Source organism: Musa acuminata, chromosome BXJ1-2 (assembly GCF_036884655.1).
Source record: "Musa acuminata AAA Group cultivar baxijiao chromosome BXJ1-2, Cavendish_Baxijiao_AAA, whole genome shotgun sequence".
Classification (NCBI taxonomy): domain Eukaryota; kingdom Viridiplantae; phylum Streptophyta; class Magnoliopsida; order Zingiberales; family Musaceae; genus Musa; species Musa acuminata.
The window spans coordinates 25,125,514-25,146,874 of record NC_088328.1 but is presented as its reverse complement, the minus strand read 5'-3'; the positions used below and the strand labels follow the sequence as shown (position 1 = coordinate 25,146,874).

Sequence of the window (21,361 nt, the reverse complement as noted above, 5' to 3'; positions counted from 1 at the left end):
ATCAAATGTCAAACTTGTGAAGAAGACAGCAGTAATGGGAGAACAAATTTTATGGTACAGCGGTCAACAAAGTTGATTTGACTTGTCCTATGTACATTCGTAACATGAACTTCATGTTGGTCGAAGCTTGTCTGGGTTCTATTCGAATCGAAATATTAGAATTATAATTGAATGGAAATCGAATTTAGGTGGTTCGATTTTGATTTCTGATTTTGGAAAATTAAGATCGATGATTTCGGTTCAAAATCAACTGTTTCGATTTCGAACCGTTTAAATATTTTTAAAAATAATTATATATTATATATAGTATAGTGGCTAAAATATTAAATTTAAATCAATGTATATGAGTTTCAGAGAGACTTTTTGTTTGATTAAAGATTTTCTTTGAAAAGAGCTATTTAGTTGGATTAAAAATTTTATTATTTTATTTTATTTATAATAGCCTTGCCTATTATAGTTATACATCTATTTTTTAAATTTTAGAAATAAAATTATTATTTTTATATTTTAAATTATTTTTTAATTAAAAATTTTGAGGTTAGAATCGGAACCAAAATAGTCCGAATCAGAACCAAAACCGATAGTTCTGATTTCTAATTTCGAGAAATCAAAACCTATGATTCCGGAATCACGATTCGATCTGGTCAGAGCTGTCCCATTGTGTGTGAATATATATCGATGCTTGGCTTCCTTAAATTGGCATCCACTATTAAAACTTTCTATTATAGAAGTTGGTCCGATACAATTTTTCGTGGAACAGAGTCTCCTTCCTGGTCGTGATTTTGACCTCAATATGGGATATTGGTGCCATTACAGTTAACAATAATATGACAATTTTAACTCATTAACTAATTAACAATTTTAACTAATTTTAACATGACTAATGTTTAATTCTGAAGAAACGAATAGGATATCAAACTAATAAAAGTAACAGATCCTATTTCTTCGCTTTTCTCGAGTCTAATTAATGCCATCGTGTGTATCCGTTTTTGTCTTATATATCAACGATATAAAATTCTCATGTGTCGGTGAGAGTCGAATAAAACAGAGCAACGACACAAAATGTATATGCAGCAACAAAAATATCTCCAGATAGCAATATACGATCGAATCCATTTATATCCTACTAATGAGATTTCTGATTGATGTAGGTGAAGATTATATAAGAAAGAATATGTTTTTCATTGATTTTCCATATTTTGATGTTGAAGTATACTGGCCATCATAAAGATGCTACTCCTTTGGTGTAGATAAAAAAAAAAAGCAACCAATATTAGTGAGTGACATAAAATCAGTAATTGTCATTTTTATATCTATGAAACTAGTATTTAACTAATAAGTATTTCATAAGAAGCATCATCATAACTGTCAATAACACTACAAATTCAAACGAGAGAAAATTAACCTGAGCCATTAAGCCAATAAGTTGTATACATAATATGATCAGATACATATATCAGATAACATATACGATCATTTATAAGATATAATCATGTCAGTGACAATACAAGTCCTTAACAATCCTCATAGTTATTTGGCTACATAACGTTCCCACATGAGAACTACACGACATAATGACCCGCGCATAAGATGCGTTAGGTTACATTGCCTATACAAACAAATATAAATACCAGTACAATACACACTCACCGTGGGTTATAATGTGACCACATGAATTCTTTTTCTAAGCTATAATTCCTGGATGTCCCTTCGGTTGCTTGGTCAACTGAATCAGAGAAAGCATAAGATGAATCGCTCAGCAGGCACTCAGTTTCTTCATTACCTTCTGCAATATGACGTCCTCCATTCTTTCGAATCCTTCTTAGGCTTTGTAGTTTATACTCCACTTCTTTCATCGTAGGCCTTTCGCTTCCTTTAAATTTTAAGCATGTTGCTACTAGTTGAATAACTTCCACAAGTTCTTGTTTAGTCCCTTCTTTCATAACACGATCTTCCACGAGATCAAAATAGCGCTTCTCTTGTAGTGCTCGGAGAAAATACATTGACAGGTTCTGTTTATTCTCATGTTCGATGGAGAAAATAGGTTTCTTTCCTGTTAAAAGCTCCAGAAGAATGACCCCAAAGCTATAAACATCGCTCTTCTCTGTCAATTGACTTGTTTGATAATACTCTGGATCCAAGTATCCAAAGGTCCCTTGAATACCGGTGACTATATGAGTTTGATCAAGTGGAATAAATCTTGAAGCTCCAAAATCTGATACTTTTGCTGTGAAGTGATCATCCAAGAGAATATTCGATGACTTAACATCTCTGTGTAAAATAGATATTGAAGCAGCCGAGTGCAAATAAGCAAGTGCTCCTGCGGTTTCTGCAGCGATCCTCAGACGAGCTTCCCATGACAATGCAGAACTACCATCTGAAGTATGGAGATGGTCCGAAAGAGCTCCGTTTGAGATAAATTCATAGATCAATAAGGGCACTTCGGTCTCCAAGCAGCATCCAAAAAGCTTTACCACGTTTCTGTGATTAATTTGAGAAAGAATTGCAACCTCATTGACGAATTGATCTATCTCGCTCTTCTTCACAATCTTTGACTTCTTTATGGCGACTACGCGTTGATCCGACAGAATCCCTTTGTAAACTGTTCCGTGTCCTCCACGACCGAGCACTCGAGTTTCATCAAAATTATTGGTTGCCTTTTCTATCTCTTCCAGAGGAAATATCTTTGTTCTCTCAGCAACATCTTCACGGGAAGAGATGAGTTGTTGTAGCAGTAAACCATGATTCTGACGGAAGTGTTTTTCTCTTATTCTCTTTTGTTTTCTTCTCTTCCATTTCGTCCTCAGGATGATCAAACTCGTACTCAACAGCAATAGGCCCACGCCATTACTTACGCCGATGATGACACCTGCACGTTAACACTCAAGTTTTAGCTTTCCCTGACTCTTGGTTAGCTTTGTCGATGGCATTTATCCTCTACTGTGTGAATTGGTATCCAGGACTTACCCATTACAAGAGTATGCTTTTTGCCAGGGATACAGGCTTTTTGAGTAGGATCACCGGACGACCCAGGTGGGCACGTGCAACTAAAACTGCCGTTCGTGTTAATACAAGTTCCATAGCAAACATATTTTTGGGTAATGCTACACTCATCGATATCTGACAATTCATCAAAAATATTAGCGATGCTTGAGAAGGAAATTTTAGAAGGTCATTGCAAAAAGAAGTATGTGAATGCGGAAAGCTCGAGCATTTCTGCTGTGCGTGTGCATTAAGTAGATGTTGCTCAGACGACTAATAATCTTCATATCAAAGAGGGAGGGAAAAAGTTCCAAGTACCTCTACATCCATTACGGAGATATGGATTTCCTTCGTAACCATCGTTGCATTGGCAACGATATCCTGAGATTTTCTGGTCATTGCTACTAATGTTCTTGTCGTTACATGAGCTGTTTTGGTCGACACATGCGAATGTGGTCGTGTTCACCTTAGCATCCTTGCAGGACTGGTCTGTGATTATCCAATTCAAGATGATTAGCTCTTCAAAACCGATGAAAGGTTGATTTTCGTCTGTGAAGGAAAAGTACTCATAATCATGTATTCTCTTGACTTCCAATTTCCCTTCCTCGAACGACATATTCATCACTATGTAGTAGTCTTGGAAGAGGAGAGTGGGTGGCTTAGTCGACCTGTTGCATGTTAGTAAAAATGATTGGTCTCTATGGCAACCCTTTTCCAGCCCAAACGGAAAGGTGATATTAACATCCCCGCATTTTGTTGAACAGTTATTTAGTAGAGATGGTGTGGAAGTTGCATCTGTTGAGATGGTCAAAATGGTCAGCAACAGAATAAATGCAACACAACTTTTCTTTTAATACATTTATTTATTTAGATAAATACAGCGAGATGAGGAAGGAACGTTACCTTGGCAGCCATTGGGTATGTAGGGATTACCTTGATAACTTAATGAACACCGACAAATATATCCAATAGTATAATTTATATGGGCAAATTCAGGAAAGACATCGTAGCAATCACTATTCTTGCTGCGGCAAGCATAAGTGATCATATTCTTGTAAGCCTCTTTACATGTTGGGTGGTCGGTGATGTAATATGCTTGGGTGGTAACCGACACTTGTGTTCTCGTCCCGTTCAATATTCCTTCGATATTCTCATCAGTAAAATTTCTCGAGCTATACAAGAAGGCCTTAATAATAGAGGCATTAAACAAATGATGCTCGGTCTGGTTGAGACGAGTTAACCGAATCCCCAAAGAAGTCAAATTCTCAGCATTCAAATAATACATATCAAAACGACAGTATCCTGTATCAAATGAGTACCAGTACTCATGTGGACTTGAACTATTGGCATAACAGGTAGTTGAGCAAGTATCAATGGTTTTATTGGTAGCAAGATCAACTAGATCAGCATTGGCGCTGCAACCAGCGACAAAAATCACGTTATATGCCAATGAAATAGTGAAACTGTCAGTAAAGTTTGCCTCCAAGTTAAAAGAGAAGGGGAAATTCCCCAGATCAATCAATGTGTCGTTGATATATTCATCGTGGACATCCAAGGTGACAATTGGAGTTTTCACGTACACGATTCCATTGTCCATATCAAAATCAATGACCTCAACGGTGCCATCGCCCAAGAAGAGGCTACGAGTAGGAGGATCAGTGGAATGGTTCATGCAGGTAAGGTTAAAACCTGGACGAAAGCAGCCGCTGCCTATACCGAAAGGGTACTCGAAGCTGATGTTACCACAGTTTTTTGGGCAGTTGGAAGGGAGGGGAAAAGTTGTGTCTGTGGATGTATTTTCTGCTCCTGTTGAACCCATTGGCCCCAATGTCAGAAATAGTAAGAGCAGCACCTCTGCTAACCCCATCCCTTCTCTTCCCTCACTCGAACACCAACGTCCAGATGTTACCAACCTGTAGAAAAAGAGAGTTACTTGAGTTGGCTACATGGACAATATTTATAACACGAACCCATAACACCATAAATTTAATTAGTGGAAAAGTCGATTTCTGCAGCCCAGGAAAAGCATCCCAAGCCTGCATATGTATATAGTATTAATTTATACAAGTGTCCATTATGAATAATATTTAGCAGTTTGATAGTATAGTGGTGATGACAAGTGTGACCCAGGGCTTTTAGAGGATGAGCAGAGGAACTCTGAAAACACGTCGGATAAAGAACGGGCTTGATGAATTCTGAGCTATCAATAATCCTCGGACACAACTCCATGGCATCTGCGAGGTTAGGGAGGTTCTCTCTAATGGATTAGCCAGGATGGGAAGCAAACGGAGGCAGTGGGAAAGGAAGGGAAAACTTGTATATAGGGGATAAAGCACGGGCACATGTTTCATATTTGACATTAATCTAAGAATAGCTTAAGAAGAAAATTGGTTTAATGATATAAGAAATTGCAAGAACAGCCAACGATAGCTCTACTAACCTTCGCATAGCATGAAGCCTAGCAACTCTCTTCACCTTTCTCCTCTCCGCTTCTGGCTCTTACAGGGACGAAACTGTTGCAGTGCACAGAGTGGTATATTCTCGATGTAGATAAATAACGCTGGGGCAATAATTAGCATTAGACTAGCGAACATATTGACTTAGTCTGGATTGCTACCTCTTTGGATTTCTCAGAGCTGTTCCATCGGGCATGAACAACGATGTTATACATTTCTCGGTGATATCGGATAAGTTCAATTCCTTGGAAAACAATGTTTCCACCGATTTATCTAGCTGAAGTATGTATTATCTAATTTCAATTTGATTGGTCCTACTAAAACTTTAGTCAGTATATATTTGCAGTCCACCTCAGGAAAGTGAATCCAGAGTAGTCCGATGTGACGTGGTTTTCAGTGAGTCATTTGAATATACTAATGGGATAGTGCAATATTGTATTAGTTGTGAAAATTATCGTTGACATGTCAACGATATATAATGACAATACCCGTGGGCCCTAGTGTTTCAGTTTTCTCCAAAGATCTAATCACGTGATTTCCTTAAGACTTTGAGTCTAGTTTTTCTCTTTGTCTGAGCATAAACTTTGAATTGTCTAAATGACTTTGTTGTTTGTACGAAGAATATAATAATATAACTCATACTTCTTTATCGATGAAAGTGATTGTAGGATTAATACTAGGAATTGCAAGTCAGTAGTTGAGAGAAGTAGACGATTGACATGAGAGATCAGACTTGATGACACAAACTCCTTTTAATATTATAAGAAAAATTACATGTAATAACTTTCTAAGCGACGTAGCCCCCACGTGCTAATGACATCACCAGACTTCCAACGTATATATATAAGGTTTTTTTTAAAAAAAATAAACAACAAACTTATTTAATAGAAAATATAATAGTTACAAAAATCATCTCACCATCAAAGCGAAGGTTAAATGGGAGAGAATTCCCTCGCCAAAAGAATTTATAATGCTTCTTGTATTTTCCTTGGCTATAGGTATCTTAACCTTTGAGATAGCACATGCTATAAGATAAATATGGGTAGCTGCTAAAGACGGTTTGAAACGTGCTTACATCAAGACGGATTTCAATACGAACATCCTCAACCGATATATTTCTTCACCTAGGTTTTGTTGAGTGTGAATTCACACATTTTGTAAGAAAAATAATATTACTAATTGGTTTGCTGAAGTGCTCAATTGAGAATAATAGTGTCAAATGTTTAAAACAATAACCACAAGGCCAGAGAAGAGTAATTATTGGTTGGCTCCTCTTAACTGACCATCATTTTTCACAATGATGATAATCACATAGTTTTTAAATAATTCGTTTGTCATAGAAAACGATATATTAAAATGGATAGTGACTCTGTTGACTTCGGTCTTTCTTGGTAACCTCCTGAACTCAAAAGAAAAGTAGAAAGCACGATTCCAATTGATATTAATCTAACGTGAACATCACGTTCACGCTACAAAAGGTGTGGCCCTTGTGAATCCACCCGTTTGCATTTGTCCCATTGGTTTGTCCCATTGGAGCTCGTGCTTGAATCATGCAGTCCACACTATGCTACAACGTTGGATAGAAGAGACTGAGACTCACCTTTTGTTCGACAAGTGGCCTTGTCCTGCTACATGCGTTACATCATGTAGAAAAATCAATCACCGTGGGTCACCTTATGTGAAATGAGAATAAAAGATCAATGGGATGACTTCCAACAAGTCTTTACATCGCTCCCTGATGTGGTACGCAATGATAAAACAAACAAGAACCTGAGCTGTCTGATAAAACAAACGTATAATGTGCATATGATGTGGTACATACAAAGGCTATACTGAACGAAAATTGACTTAACACAAGCTCATCACCCGCAATTTCAATAGATTTAAATACCAAATTTCTGTCCCAAAAATGTTCTCATTCTATGTGGCTCTCACATGAACTTTGAAATGTATTTGGGATGAAAATTTCAAACACAACATTACCCAAAACAGCATTACGTTATATCATTAAACCCAAAGACAAATAAACTGCAACATTATATAGGCATAAGTAGAGATCAAATGGTCAATGAATCATGAATATTTACCCAATACAAACTCACCTCAGGTAATTGTGTGACCACAAGAGTTCCTTCTCCAAGCTATAATTCATGGATGTGTATCGTTTACATACACACATTATAATGACATTACTGGTGGGCCCTGTTGCTTCATTTTTCTTCAAAGATCGAATCACATGATCTTCCCAAAACTGAGTATGATTTCTCTCTCGGCAACATAACGTAAACTTTGAGTTGTTTGAAGGGCTATGTCTTCATTTGAAGAATATAACGATGTAACTCAAAGTTTCTTTATCGATGAACATGATGGTGGAACTGATACGAGGAACTGTAAATCATCACTTGAGAAGGAGAGACAATTGATATGGAAGACTAGACTTGGAGGACACAAACTCCTTTATATATATATATATATATATATATATATATATATATATATATATATATATATATATATATATATATATAAAGGATTACATGAGATAATTGAAACCGATATTTTATCTAAACATATTCAAGGCATAAGAGGTTGAGAGCAAGTAACTAATAGAAACATAAGTACTAACCGGAAACAAACTCTTCCTGGAATATTGTATTAGTTGTGGAAATTATTGTTGACATGTCACCTAGCATATTCACTTTGGACTAACATATACTGTTCATATACACATACAGTGTAAAGACATTACTGGTGGGCCCTGTTGCTTCATTTTTCTCCAAAAATCGAATCATGTGGTCTTCCTAAGACTGAGTCTGGTTTCTCCCTCAATAATATAGCATAAACTATGAGTTGTCGGAAGAATAGAATCATGTGCTCTATCCTTGTTTGAAGAATAGAATGATGTCACTCAAGCTTCTTTATCAATGGACATATTGGTGGGACAGATACTAGGAACTACTAAGTCATCACTTGAGAAGGGGAGATGATTGGCAAGCGAGAATTGATACTAAAGGTTTTTTCTTAACATGTTGAAGGCATAAGAGGTTGCAAGCAAGTAGCCAATATAAACATAAGTAATAAATGGAAAAGAACTCATCAAAGAATATTGTATTAGTTGTGGAAATTATTGTTGACATGTTTACTAGCATATTAACATTGGATTACTAGTAGGCCCTATTGCTTTATTTTTCTCCAAAGATTGAATCACGTGATCTTCCTAAGACCAAGTCTGGTTTTTCCCTCAATAACGTAACATAAACTTTGAGTTGTTTGAAGGGTTTTGTCCTCATTTGAAGAATAGAATGATATAACTCAAGCTTTTTTATCGATGAACATGACAGTGTGACTGATACAAGAAACTACAAGTCATCACTTGAGAATGGGAGACGATTGGTATAGAAGTCTAGACTTAGAAGACAAACTCCTTTTAATATTATAAAGAGAATTACATGCAATAATTTTCTAGGCGAGGTAGCCCCATGTGCCAGTGTCATCTTCAAACTTCCAATATATATATATATATATAAGGATTACATGAGATAATTGAAACTGAGATTTTATCTAAACATGTTCAAGGCATAAGAGGTTGAGAGCAAGTAGCCAATACAAACATAAGTACTAAATGGAAACAAACTAATCAAACTCACCTTTGATTACCATCCTCATCCTGGATGCAACATCCTTTGTCTCATCAACCCTTGAATCCTTCATTGGACCATGCGTCACTCCTTTCACAACCTCAAATGGTGGTGCCAATTTCTAGTCAAGCACTCCTTACAAATCCCCATTGCCTCGTTGAACTCTCCTTTCTCAATCAAACCTCGGATCAGGAAACCATATATGTCAGCATTAGGCGACACACCCTCACTACCATTCATCCTTTTCATGTCCATCCTCCTGAACGCTTGAACTACAGCATTAACGTATTTCCTTCTCAACAGAACCCATCAATATGGTATTAAAAGTGGTCAAGTTAGGTTGGATCCCTTTCAAAACCATAACATTGAGCAACTCTTTGGCTTTAAAGTTATCCGAATTTTGACACAGCTTGGAAATCCTACAATTGTAGGCAACAACATTAGGTTCCAATTCCTTGTTCAAGACTTCCTTCAGAATCTCTTCAAACTAATCGCCATCCCCTTTCTTCAAGTACCCATTCAAGAGAGTATTGTAAGAGACGATATCCGGCCCAACTCTTTTTTTGCACATTTCGTCGAGCACATTGCGGGCGGTTTCAAGATCACCTTTTTCACACAGAGATTGAAGCAGAATGTTATAAGAGACGATGCCAGGAGCAATACAGAGTTCCCTCGGTGCACGATCAACGGTCTCGATGATGAGATCAAATAGGCGATTGTGGAAGTAGTCGGAAAAGAGGCCGGAGAGGGATTTATCGGAGCGGGGCCTGCCAAGGAGGTCTGGTATGCGGTTGAAGGGGCGGCGGCGGCGTGGTTAGGCATGCCAGCGGCAGAGTAAAGGGAGATGAGACGGATGATGAAGCAACGGCGGGATTTTGTTAAATAAATCACTTGAAACAGCTAAATAAGTTATTACGAGATTGCTAAGTGCATAGCTAGTAATGCCATAAGCATGTGATAGCTAACTAGTGATCCATCATAGTTCATCTACATATCTCGGTGTGCATATTCCAAGGACATTTAAATACGTTCGACAATACATAGGTCAATCTTTGGCCTTGTACATATCCCACCAAGACGCAGCCTTTCCTACTACTGAAAAAATATATAATTACAAATCCCATCTTTCACCATTTACTCTTTGAAAAAAATATATAATTACAAATCCGTATATGATCATGCACAGAGAATAAATACCTCTTCCTGTTCGTACAATGAATCGATACGAGACAATCAATTGTTGCGTCTCACATGCGTACCATTTTTTTATATCTAGATTTAGGTTAGAACACTAGTAACGAATGTTAGAACTTTGACATCAAAATGACTGATGATGCCAGGCTCTTTGATTCTGCTATTCTTCCGATGCCCCGTTGTATGATACATAATACATAGAATTTAATTTCTTTAATCAGCTTATGTACAAGTTTCCATCTCAAAGGCTATTTCTTTATTTGGTCGATTCCCATCGCCAACAGTATTCAAAGTCGAATACATAGACCAGATTAAAAACATATATCCAAGCAGGAGAGTTTGGCAACCAAAATAATGCAGCTACGGAACTGTTGGGGAAAAAATAAAAATCACATCATCTTTGCAAGAAAAGCCCAAAAAAGCAATTAACCACCACTCACCTCAACGGCTTTCAAATACAAAAAAAAAAGGAAAAGAAAAGGGCAACAGAGAATATATCATTTCTAGTTGTATAGAGCATGCTCTTCTAGAAATTAAAATAATGATTCTGTAATAGTGAATACTTATGATCAAAGGGCAAGGCCAGATCAAAATGTAAAAGGAGCCATGAATTTTCTGAGAAAATAAAGCTATGATCTACTTTTTTACTTATGAAAATTGTATGCTGAGAAATTTCACAAGTCAAACCTAGAAGAAATGATCTGTTCCGCTTACAACATCCAAAGTAGTACAATTACAAATTCTCATTCAGGTCGTTCATTTGAGTTCCGACTTCTGTGACCAGAGCTGTCAAAACTGCATCATACTGCCTACCTCACCAAGCATCCACCAAATGCATCATTGATCCAATATCTATGTCAAAAGATGTAGGCAGATGAAGAATCTATTAGTTCTCTGGCCAATCTAAATGTTCAATAGGATCTCCACTCAGCCGCCATGCTCCTTCTGTAATCTCTTGGAAAAGCTGGTCATATCCCCAACTTGAGAAACCCAAGAAGAACCAATAATCATCAGGAGATTCTTTTTTCAATTTAATTTCTTCAATCGCCTGACGTGTTACGATTGGATTTCCAAAATAAACACCTTTCACGATCTCTATATAACCCTCTTTAGCTTTCCGAATCAAACTGACAAGAGGTAAAGTCTGAAACCTGACAGGACCTCCATAGTAGAGAGGAGCATGCTTTAGTGAAACCAGATCACTGTCTAGTTCCTTAAAAATATCTCAGCTTATCCGTTTGTTAATGATCAAACCTTGGAAACCCTGGTTCTTGTCCATGGTCACTATCAGCACTGTAGAGTTGTCAAATGGAGCAGCATTGAAGAGTTTATCAGTGGCAGCAAGAATGGATCCCACAACTACATGTATGTGTTTATCATGAGAGGTGACTGGTGTACATTTATTAAGGGGATGTTCGCTGTCTGCAGAAATAGCTTTATTCAGCACAATTTTGTTGTATTTGTCTTCTGGTGAATGAGGTTTCTCATCAGCAGCCAAAGTGGATGCATATAACACCTGTTCATCCGTGTTTCCCTTCCTTGAATGGGTCCACATAAGGCCTAGATATATATAGAAAAATATTGGACTACATGATGGAGAAAATGAGAGACGAAAGCAGTGTCACAAAAGAGTAGAATGATTCTTCAATTACTGGATATCGATACAAAAGCAGTGCCAAATACTGCATTGAATATATGATCTGCCGGACAATTTCTGTTCCATTTAGGACTCAAAAACTCGTGGTAGCTAATCTCAACTTAAAGACATGCAGGCAGTTGAGTTTACTGTTAACTTAAAGGGCAGTTGGCAAAAAAGAGTCCTATCAGACTACTAATGTAGATAGTGGACAGAAAGGAAACTAACTGCAATATCTGTTAAGGAACCAAAGATACCACGTCTATGGAGGAGCTGTAGAAGTCAAACAAGGCTGGTGTAATAGCTAAGTCATAGGATCCCAGATCATTCTCATTTTAGACTGACATTGAAGATGCCAGGTACATATGAAGAGGCAGTTGTGCTCCAATAATTTCTGATGTGTAGTCATCAGATCCATAGACCTTAATACTGTAGCATGTCTATAATTCCATGACCTTTCAGTTTTCCAATCAAACAACAATTGAAGCATTCATGACATTGACGGACGTACTTCATCCGTATTTTCTTTTGATTTCTTTCCTTCCATTTCTTTCTTAGAACCACAAAAACCTATACATAACAGTAGCAGCCCCGTGGCATTGCTTGCACCGATGATAACACCTGCGCTGTACCAATCAAGTTTTAGCTTCATATAACTTTCCGTTTGTGTTTCATATCTTTGTCAATGACGCTTAGTTTCTTTTTAATTTCTCTTGCTTTTTTTTCCATTTCAATTACTCAATCACGCAGTTCCACGTACCTAACAAAAGAGTCTGCTTTTTGTCAGGGAGGCTACCATTTATTCCTCCTCTTTACAATTGACAATCTTTTTACTATGGGCAATCATTTAAAAAATAATAAAATATTATATTATTTTTAACAATCCTTGTATTATCATTTTCTCTTTTTTATTTTTTATTTTCATAATCGCAATCGAAGTTGGTTATTGTTATCACTTGCCGATGACTCCGCTCAACCTCTCGATGTCACTCTTCGAAAGGAAAAAAATAAAAAAAAGAAGATGATAGCATTTACATCTATTGTGAGATAGTTTTAAAATATTAAAAAATTTTAAAATAAAATTATAAATAATAAAAAAATTATAAATAGTAAACTTATCTCTTAAAAAGAAGATTACTTTGTTTAGTCCCTTCTTTCATTATAAACTTATCTCTTAAAAAAAAGATTACTTTGTTTAGTCCTTTCTTTCGTTATAAGATCTTTTATGAGTTGGTACATGTCTCTCTCTCTCTCATTATCCGAAGAAAATACATTAATAGACTATGTTTATTCTGTGAAAAATATATTAATAGACTCGAACTATAAAAATTCTCTTCTCCATCAATTGACTAGTTTGATAATACGATCTAGGTATCCAAAGGTACCTTGTGTAGTCGTGACTATGTGAGCTTGATAAGGTGGAATAAATCTTGAGGCTCCAAAATCTGATACTTGTGTCATGAAATGATCAGAATGTTCGACGAACTAAATATCGTGTAAAATAGATACGGAAACAGCTGAGGTGCAAATAGGCAAGTGCTGTATAAGTGATATTGTCAAGTAAAAGTAAGAAGCGCAGCAAAGAAATTAAATGTCAAAGTTGTGAAGAATACAGTAGTAATGGGAGGGCAAATTCCACTCACCTTCGTGTCTCTGGCTGTTGCAATGGCTTGAAGGACGCCTGCAGGGTTGTACAGAGAGAGATAGATTGTTGATATAGATGATGTATCGAACCTGCAGTAGCTGTGATTGAGGAGCGAGACTTACCGGAGGGACGGATTGCAGAAGCTCACAAAGGGGTAGATTGCTGATATAGATGATGATGACTTGGAACGGCAGATGCAGTAGTAATTGGCACGACTCAAAAGACGGTACAGCGGTCAACAAAGTTGTTAGACTTGTACTATGTACACTCATAACATGAACTTCATGTTGATCGGAGCTTGTCGTGGTTCTGTCCTGTTCCTGTTCTGATCAAAATCGAATTAGGTTGAAATTATAATTGAATCGGGATTGATTCTAAGTGGTTCGATTTTTATTTTTTATTTTGAAAAACTAAAGTCGATGGTTTTAGTTCTAAACTGACGGTTTTAATTTTAAACCATTGAAATATTTTTAAAAATAATTATATATTATATATAGTATAGTGACTAAAATGTTAAAGTTAAATAAATGAATGTGGGTTTGAGTCTTGAGAGAGGTTTTATGTTTGATTAAAGATTTTTTTTAAAAAAAAGCTATTTAGTTGGATTAAAAATTTTATAATTTTTTTTATTTCAGCCTTGCCTATTATAGTTATACATCTATTTTAAATTTTTAAAAATAAATTTATGATTTTTTATATTTTAAATTATTTTTTAATTAAAAAAATCTGAGGTTAGAATCGGAATCGAAATTGTCCAAATCAGAACCAAAACCGATGGTTTCGATTCCTGATTTCGAGAAATCAAAATTGATGATTTCGTAATCATGGTTCAGTCTGGTGGGATCTGTCCCATTTCATGTGAATATATATTGATGCTAAGCTTTTTTAAATTGACAAAGTTGGCATCCACTATTAAAATTTTCTATTCCCTTCATTTTTCTTAACAAAATCTCCTTCTTAACAATAACATGACAATTTTAACTAATTAATAATGTACGACTAATATTTAACTCGTTTCCTCGTAAAGAAAAGAAAAATATATTGAACTAATAAAAGCAACGGGTCCTCTGTCCTCTCTTTATTTGAGTCCAATCAATGCCATCGTGTGTATTCGTTTTCATCCCATTTGTCGACGATGTGAAATACTCATCAGTTGTTGAGAGTATAACAAAAAAGAGCAAAGACACAGTGTGCATCTACAACTACAAAATTGTATCCAGACAGCACTATATGATTGAATCCATTTAAATTCTACCAATATAACTTCTGATGGGTGTACGCAAAGGTTATATAAGAAAGTACACGTTTTGGTTGTTCATATTTTGATGTTAGAGTATACTGGTCATCATAAAGATACTACTCTTTCGGCATGGATCAGAAAAGAGTAACCACTATCGATGAGCGTCGTATTATTAGTTATTGTCATTCTTATATCTATGAAACTAGTATTTAACTGTTAGAATAAGTATTTCTTAAGTATCATCATCATAATCATCATTAACACTATAAAAACAAGAGAAAGATTAACCTAGGCCATTAAGCAAACAAGCTGTATACATATTATGATCAAATACAAACATCCTAGCGTTTATAATATATACTAGCGTTTATAAAATACAAACATCCTAGCGTTTATCAAGAGAGTTATTTAAAATAAAAATTTACTACATAACATATCTACATGATGACCATGATGACCGTAAGAAAAATCAAGGGGTGACATCATATGTACAACATACAAGAACAAAAAGAAAAATCTCATATTTTTACAAAAAAAGGTTTTATCGATGTGTGAAGATTAGTACAAAAAATTCGTGAAACTGAAAACCATGTGTGCGATAGTTGTGTTCCTCGGAGAGATAGTATATTTTTGAATTTCTCTAGATCTATGGGAGAGGATGAAGGAGATCAAACACCCTCCTCCTTAGCGGTGATCCACATAACATAGGTTGCGAAGACGCTCCTCAAATTGTTTGCTGAGAAGAAAAAGAGGAGAGGAGAATAGGAGATGACAACCAAGAATACCCTGATTCTTTGGTTCTCTCCTATTTATATACGTTCTTTATCAATTAACCCTAATGGATCATGCCCTATTGGGTATTGGATCTCCATCCAATTACTCAAGCCTATTAGATTAATGAGTCTCTACCCAATAATCTCTTATTAAATCTCATCTATAGGATCAAATAATTCAGGAGCTTATTGGATATCCAACAAGATATGACCTCAAACGAATATCTCATATCTAGATCTCTACTTATTGTAATTTCTATCATATGTGTGTGACCCTCTAGGCCCAATATTGAGCTGATCGTGAGTCATATATATCAGAACTCCTTCTGGCTTAGTGAATTATTATCTTCATAATAATTCACTCGACTTATCAACTGCGGAAGTACTAGATCACTACGCCGCAATCCAAATGATATAGGGGAATCCAATCCTTTGAACGTATCCATCCTTAGTTACCATGTACCTATAGTCCCTCATCAATCTAATATCATAGAGATCGTATATGGTGCTATTAGACTTACACGATTTCTCCTCGAGTCTTCCTATAATCGGATTCTCTTGGAAAACTCTTTCTCTCTCAATTCGAATGACCTTGACTAAGGATTTGTCTAAGCAAGAACACATGTGATATTCCCAACATGATTTTCCTGCTTTAATTGTCTCATCCTGATCGAAGCATCCTGCGTCACTCAAAACACAGATTAAATCATAAACATATATCAAGTAGTTTCATCATCAAAATACGAGATTCAACAATATTCCTCTCATGATACGAGAGTGGATGATCCTATATCGATACTCAATAGCCCTCATAAGGTTGGTTGTCACTCTCCATGTCTGATTGTGCTAGATCTGAAACTTCTAAACATATATGTCCGATATCAAAGAGTGGGGTACTCATATAGGACATCTTTGGTATCTCAAGTTTAAGGATCATATACACCATTGGGATGACAAATCATTGTAGGTATCATCAACCATCCAGCATTCCGTGAGCAGATCAATCAATAAACTCATTCTTCAATAAGCATATGTACTATAGCCCCAATGTCCCCACATGGGCAACTATGAAACCAATCGTTTCCATCATATGGACAGGTATACAGTACACCAAGTTTTAGTTATCTCGATTTCCCTCTCGAGTAACATATGACTAGGATTATTTATAGTATGTGTTTAAAGGTGAATCGATCTCATTATCGTGATCTCATCACGATCGGATTTTCATTGCATATATCCATAGACATCAAAATATATTTATGCAACAAGAAATAAAAAATAAAAATTATTATAATAATAATAAATAAAAAGAGTGTTTGTCATGTCACACGTGTCATCATTCACGTGATTGACTTATATGATATAATTACCAGCATAATGATCGGCACATAAGATGTGTTAGGCTATATTGCCCGTACAAACAAATATAAATATTAATACAATACACAATGACCATGGGTTATAATGTGATTATATATGAATTCGTTTTCTAAGCTATAAATTTCGGATGTCTTTTCGGTTACTTGGTCAGCTGAATCAGATAAAGTATACAATGAATCACTAAGTAAGCACACTCAATTTCTTCATTACCTTCTGCAATATGATGTCCTCCATTCTTTCTAATTCTCCTTAGGTTTTGTTGTTTATACTTGATTTCTTCGTCTTTCGCTTCCTTTAAACTTCAAGTACGTTGCTACCAGTCGAATGAGTTCCATAAACTCTTGTTTAGTCCCTTCTTTTATAACATGATCTTCCACGAGATCAAAATATATTTCTCTTTTAGTGCTTAAAGTAAATACATTGACTGGTTCTATTTATTCTCATGTTCAATGGAGGAAATATGTTTCTTTCTTATTAAAAGCTCCAGAAGAATGACTCCAAAAGCTATCAATATCGCTCTTCTCTGTCAATTGACTTGTTTGATAATATTTTGGATCCAAGTATCTAGAGGTACCTTGAATACCAGTAACTATATAAGTTTGATCAAGTAGAATAAATCTTGAAGCCTCAAATTCTAATACTTTTGCAGTGAAGTGATTATTCAAGAGAATATTCGATGACTTAGCCTCTCTATGTAAAATAGATATCGAAGCAGCTGAGTGCAAATAAGCAAGTGCTCCTACGGTTTCTGCAGCGATCCTTAGACGAGCTTCCCATGACAATGTCCGAAAGAACTTCGTTTGAGATAAAATTCATAAATCAATAAGGACACTTCGGTCTCCAAGCAGTATCCAAAAAGCTTTATCACGTTTCTATGATTAATTTGAGAAAGAATTACAATCTCATCGACGAATTGATCAATCTCGCTTTTCTTCACAATTTTTAATTTTTTAAGATTACTATGCATTGATCCGACAGAATCTCTTTGTAAATTGTTCCGTGTCCTCCGCGACGAAGCACTCGAGTTCATCAAAATTATTGATTACCTTTTCTATCGCTTCAAGAGGAAATATCTTTGTTCTCTCAGCAACATCTTCATGGGAAGAGATTAGTTGTTGTAACAGTAAACCATGATTATGACGAAAGTGTTTTCCTCTTGTACTCTTTTATTTTCTTTTCTTCCATTTCGTCCCGTCCTTAGGATGATTAAATTCGTACTCAAGAGAAATAGGCCCATGCCATTACTTAGCCGATGATGACACCTGCACGCTAACACTCAAGTTTTAGCTTTTCCTGACTCTTGTTAGCTTCGCCGATGGCATTTACCCTCTACAGTGTTAATTGGTATCCAGGACTTACCTAATACAAGAGTCTGCTTTTTGTCAGGGATACAGGCTTTTTGTCTAGGATCACCGTATGAGCCAGGTGGGCATGTGCAAAGTATAACTGGCCATCGTGTTATTGCAAGTTCCATGGCAAACATATTTTTCGGGAAAGCTACACTCATCAATATCTGACAATTCATCAAAAATATTAGCGATGCTTGAGAAGGAAATTTTAGGTCATTGCAAAAAGAAGTATGTGAATGCGGAAAGCTCGAGCATTTCTGCTGTGTGTGTGCATTAAATAGATGTTTCTTATACGACTAATAATCTTCATATCAAAGAGGGAGGGAAAAAGTTCCAAGTACCTCTACATCCATTTAGAAGATATGAATTTACTTCATAACCATCATTATATTCGCAACGATATCCTAAAATTTTCTGACGATTGCTACTAATTTTCTCATCCTTGCATGAGCTGTGTTTGACACATGCAAATGTAGTCATGTTCAGCTTAGCATCCTTGTAGGACTGGTATGTGATTATCCAATTCAAGATGAATAGCTCTTTAAGACCAATGAAAGGTTGATTTTCGTATGAAAAAAATAGTAATCATGATTTTTTCTTACTTCCGATGTCCCTTCAACGATACATTCATCACTATGTAGTAGTCTAAAAGATTGTGAGGCTCAGTTGTCCTGTTGCATGTTAGAAAAAACGATCGGTCTCTGTAGTAGCCCTCCTCCACCCCAAACAAAACAAAGATGTCAACATCGACGCATTTTGTTGAACAGTGATTTGGCAGAGATTGTGTGACTGTTTTATCTATTGAGATGATCAAAATGGTCAACAACAGAATTAATGCAACATAACTTTTCTTTTAATTCATATATATATTTAAATATACACAGAGAGATGAGTACGTAGAGACAACCTTAATAACTTAATGAATATCGACACATGTATCCAATAGTATAATTTATGTTGGATACATAACGAAAGACATCTTAGCAATCACTATTGTTGCTGCGGCAAGCTTAAGTCGTCATATGCTTGTTTGCTTTTTTATATGTTGGGTGGTCGGTGATGTAATATGTTAGGATCACCATAACTTGTATTTTCGTCCTGTTTACTATTCCTTTGATACCCCCAGAAAAAATGCTCCAATTATATAAGAAAGTCTTAATGATAGAGGTATTAAACAAATGATGCTTAGTTTGGTTGAGTCGAGTTAATCGAATCCCCAAAGAAGTAAAATTATCAGCATTCAAATAATACATGTTAAAACTACAGTATCCCACCTCAAATGAGTACCAGTATTCATGTGGACTTGAACTATTGGCATAACAGATAGTTGAGCAAGTATTAATGCTTTTATTGGTAGCAAGATCAACCATATCATCATTAGCGCTGCAACCAGCGACTAATATCTCGTTAAGTGCCAATGGAAAACTGTAACTGTCTGTAAGGTTTGCCGCCAAGTTAAAAGAGAAGGGGAAATTCCTCAGATCAATCAATATTTGGTTGACATATTCCTGTTGACTTCCATGGTGACAATTGGAGTTTTCACGTACACGATTCCAATGTCCATATAAAACCTGCACGAAAGCAGCCGCTGCCTATACCGAATGGGTACTCGAAGCTGATGTTACCACATCTTTTTGGGCAGTTGGAAGGGAGGGGAAAAGTTACGTCTGTGGATGTATTTTCTTCTCCTGTTGAACCCGTTGGTCCCAATGTCAGAAATAGTAAGAGCAGCACCTCTGCTAACCCCATCCCTTCTCTTCCCTCACTCGAACACCGACGTCCAGATGTTACCAACCTGTTAGAAAAAGAGAGTTAGGCTTAGTTAGGAATGCTTACTTAAGTTGGCTACGTGGACAATATTTATAACACAAACTGATAACACCATAAAATTAATTAGTGGAAAAGTCGATTTCACTGACACCAGAGCACTTCCATATCGATCAAATATGGTAGTGTTGAAATCATAAAGATTTTCTGCAGCCCAGGAAAAGTATCCCCAGCCTGCATATGTATACATTATTAATATATATCAATGTCTATTATAAATAATATTTACCGGTTTGATAGTATAGTGGTGATGACTAGTGTGACCCAGGGCTTATAGAGAATGAGCAGAGGACCTCCTCTGCCGACCCTGAAAACAGGAACTCTGAAAACACACGTTTTGATGAAGCGGGCTTGATGATTTATATGGTATCAATAATCCTCGGACACAACTCCATGGCATCTGCTAGGTTAGGGAGGTTCTCTCTAATGGATCAGCCAGGATGGGAAGTAAACGGAGGCAGAGGGAAAGGAAGGGAAAACTTGTATACATGATACGTAATAGGTCGACCAAGTCACCTAATTTTTACTCAGCAAAAGACGATCTCATAATTAGATCTCATAGCAGGAAGCAGACCGAGTCGGAGAAAGAACCGTCGGCGAATCCAAAATCACCCTCAAAATTACCAATAGAAACATAATCACTTTAATCATATAACTAAAAAGGGCAAGTCGCTTACAGTGGTGATGTTGCTATGGAACGGAAGACAGCAGTCGAAGTCTACTCACCTTCGCCTCTCCTCTTCTTGATGTTGGACTACCTGCGACAAAATACCGAGAGGTAGGTTGTCGATATAGATAGATGTTTCACCAAGTAAATGCCGCAGCAGTATTTTGAATTAGCTGGAGATGGCATAAAGTCACCGAGGTTGACCACACTTGCAGTATAAAATTACAGCAATAATTGTATCATATTAAAAATTAAAATGCTGAACACTGCTTACAGAATGTATTTGTTTTGGCTCGTGGCTTCAAAATTATATGTTGATGGCTAGCCAACATTTATTCTTCACATTAAAAAAGAAAAAAGAAAAGAAAAGAGAGAGAGTATTGAACTGATATAACTGGCAGCTGGTCGTCGTTCTCCACGTAAAAAAAAGTCTAATCAACACCGCGTGGTATATATTTTGGTCTAAGATGATAGGTCAATGGCAAGTCTGGCTTCACCAGCCCATCTCATTCCCATCTGACGGATGCACGGAACTGTTCTGAACCTTCACATTGATGCTAGTCGTTGTAGAATT

General features: G+C 36.3%; 1 protein-coding gene across 1 annotated transcript; it reads right to left on the bottom strand.

The window, feature by feature from the left end:
• Positions 1-1,454: 1,454 nt before the first annotated feature.
• LOC135604282 (wall-associated receptor kinase 3-like) lies at positions 1,455-5,574 on the bottom strand. Its single transcript, XM_065094360.1, has 5 exons — positions 5,423-5,574; positions 3,886-4,895; positions 3,301-3,777; positions 2,968-3,120; positions 1,455-2,869 (listed from the first exon to the last, which is right to left on the bottom strand). The coding sequence occupies exons 1-5, from the start codon at positions 5,428-5,430 to the stop codon at positions 1,647-1,649; spliced, it is 2,871 nt and encodes a 956-aa protein (XP_064950432.1). The 5' UTR covers positions 5,431-5,574; the 3' UTR covers positions 1,455-1,646.
• Positions 5,575-21,361: the final 15,787 nt, after the last annotated feature.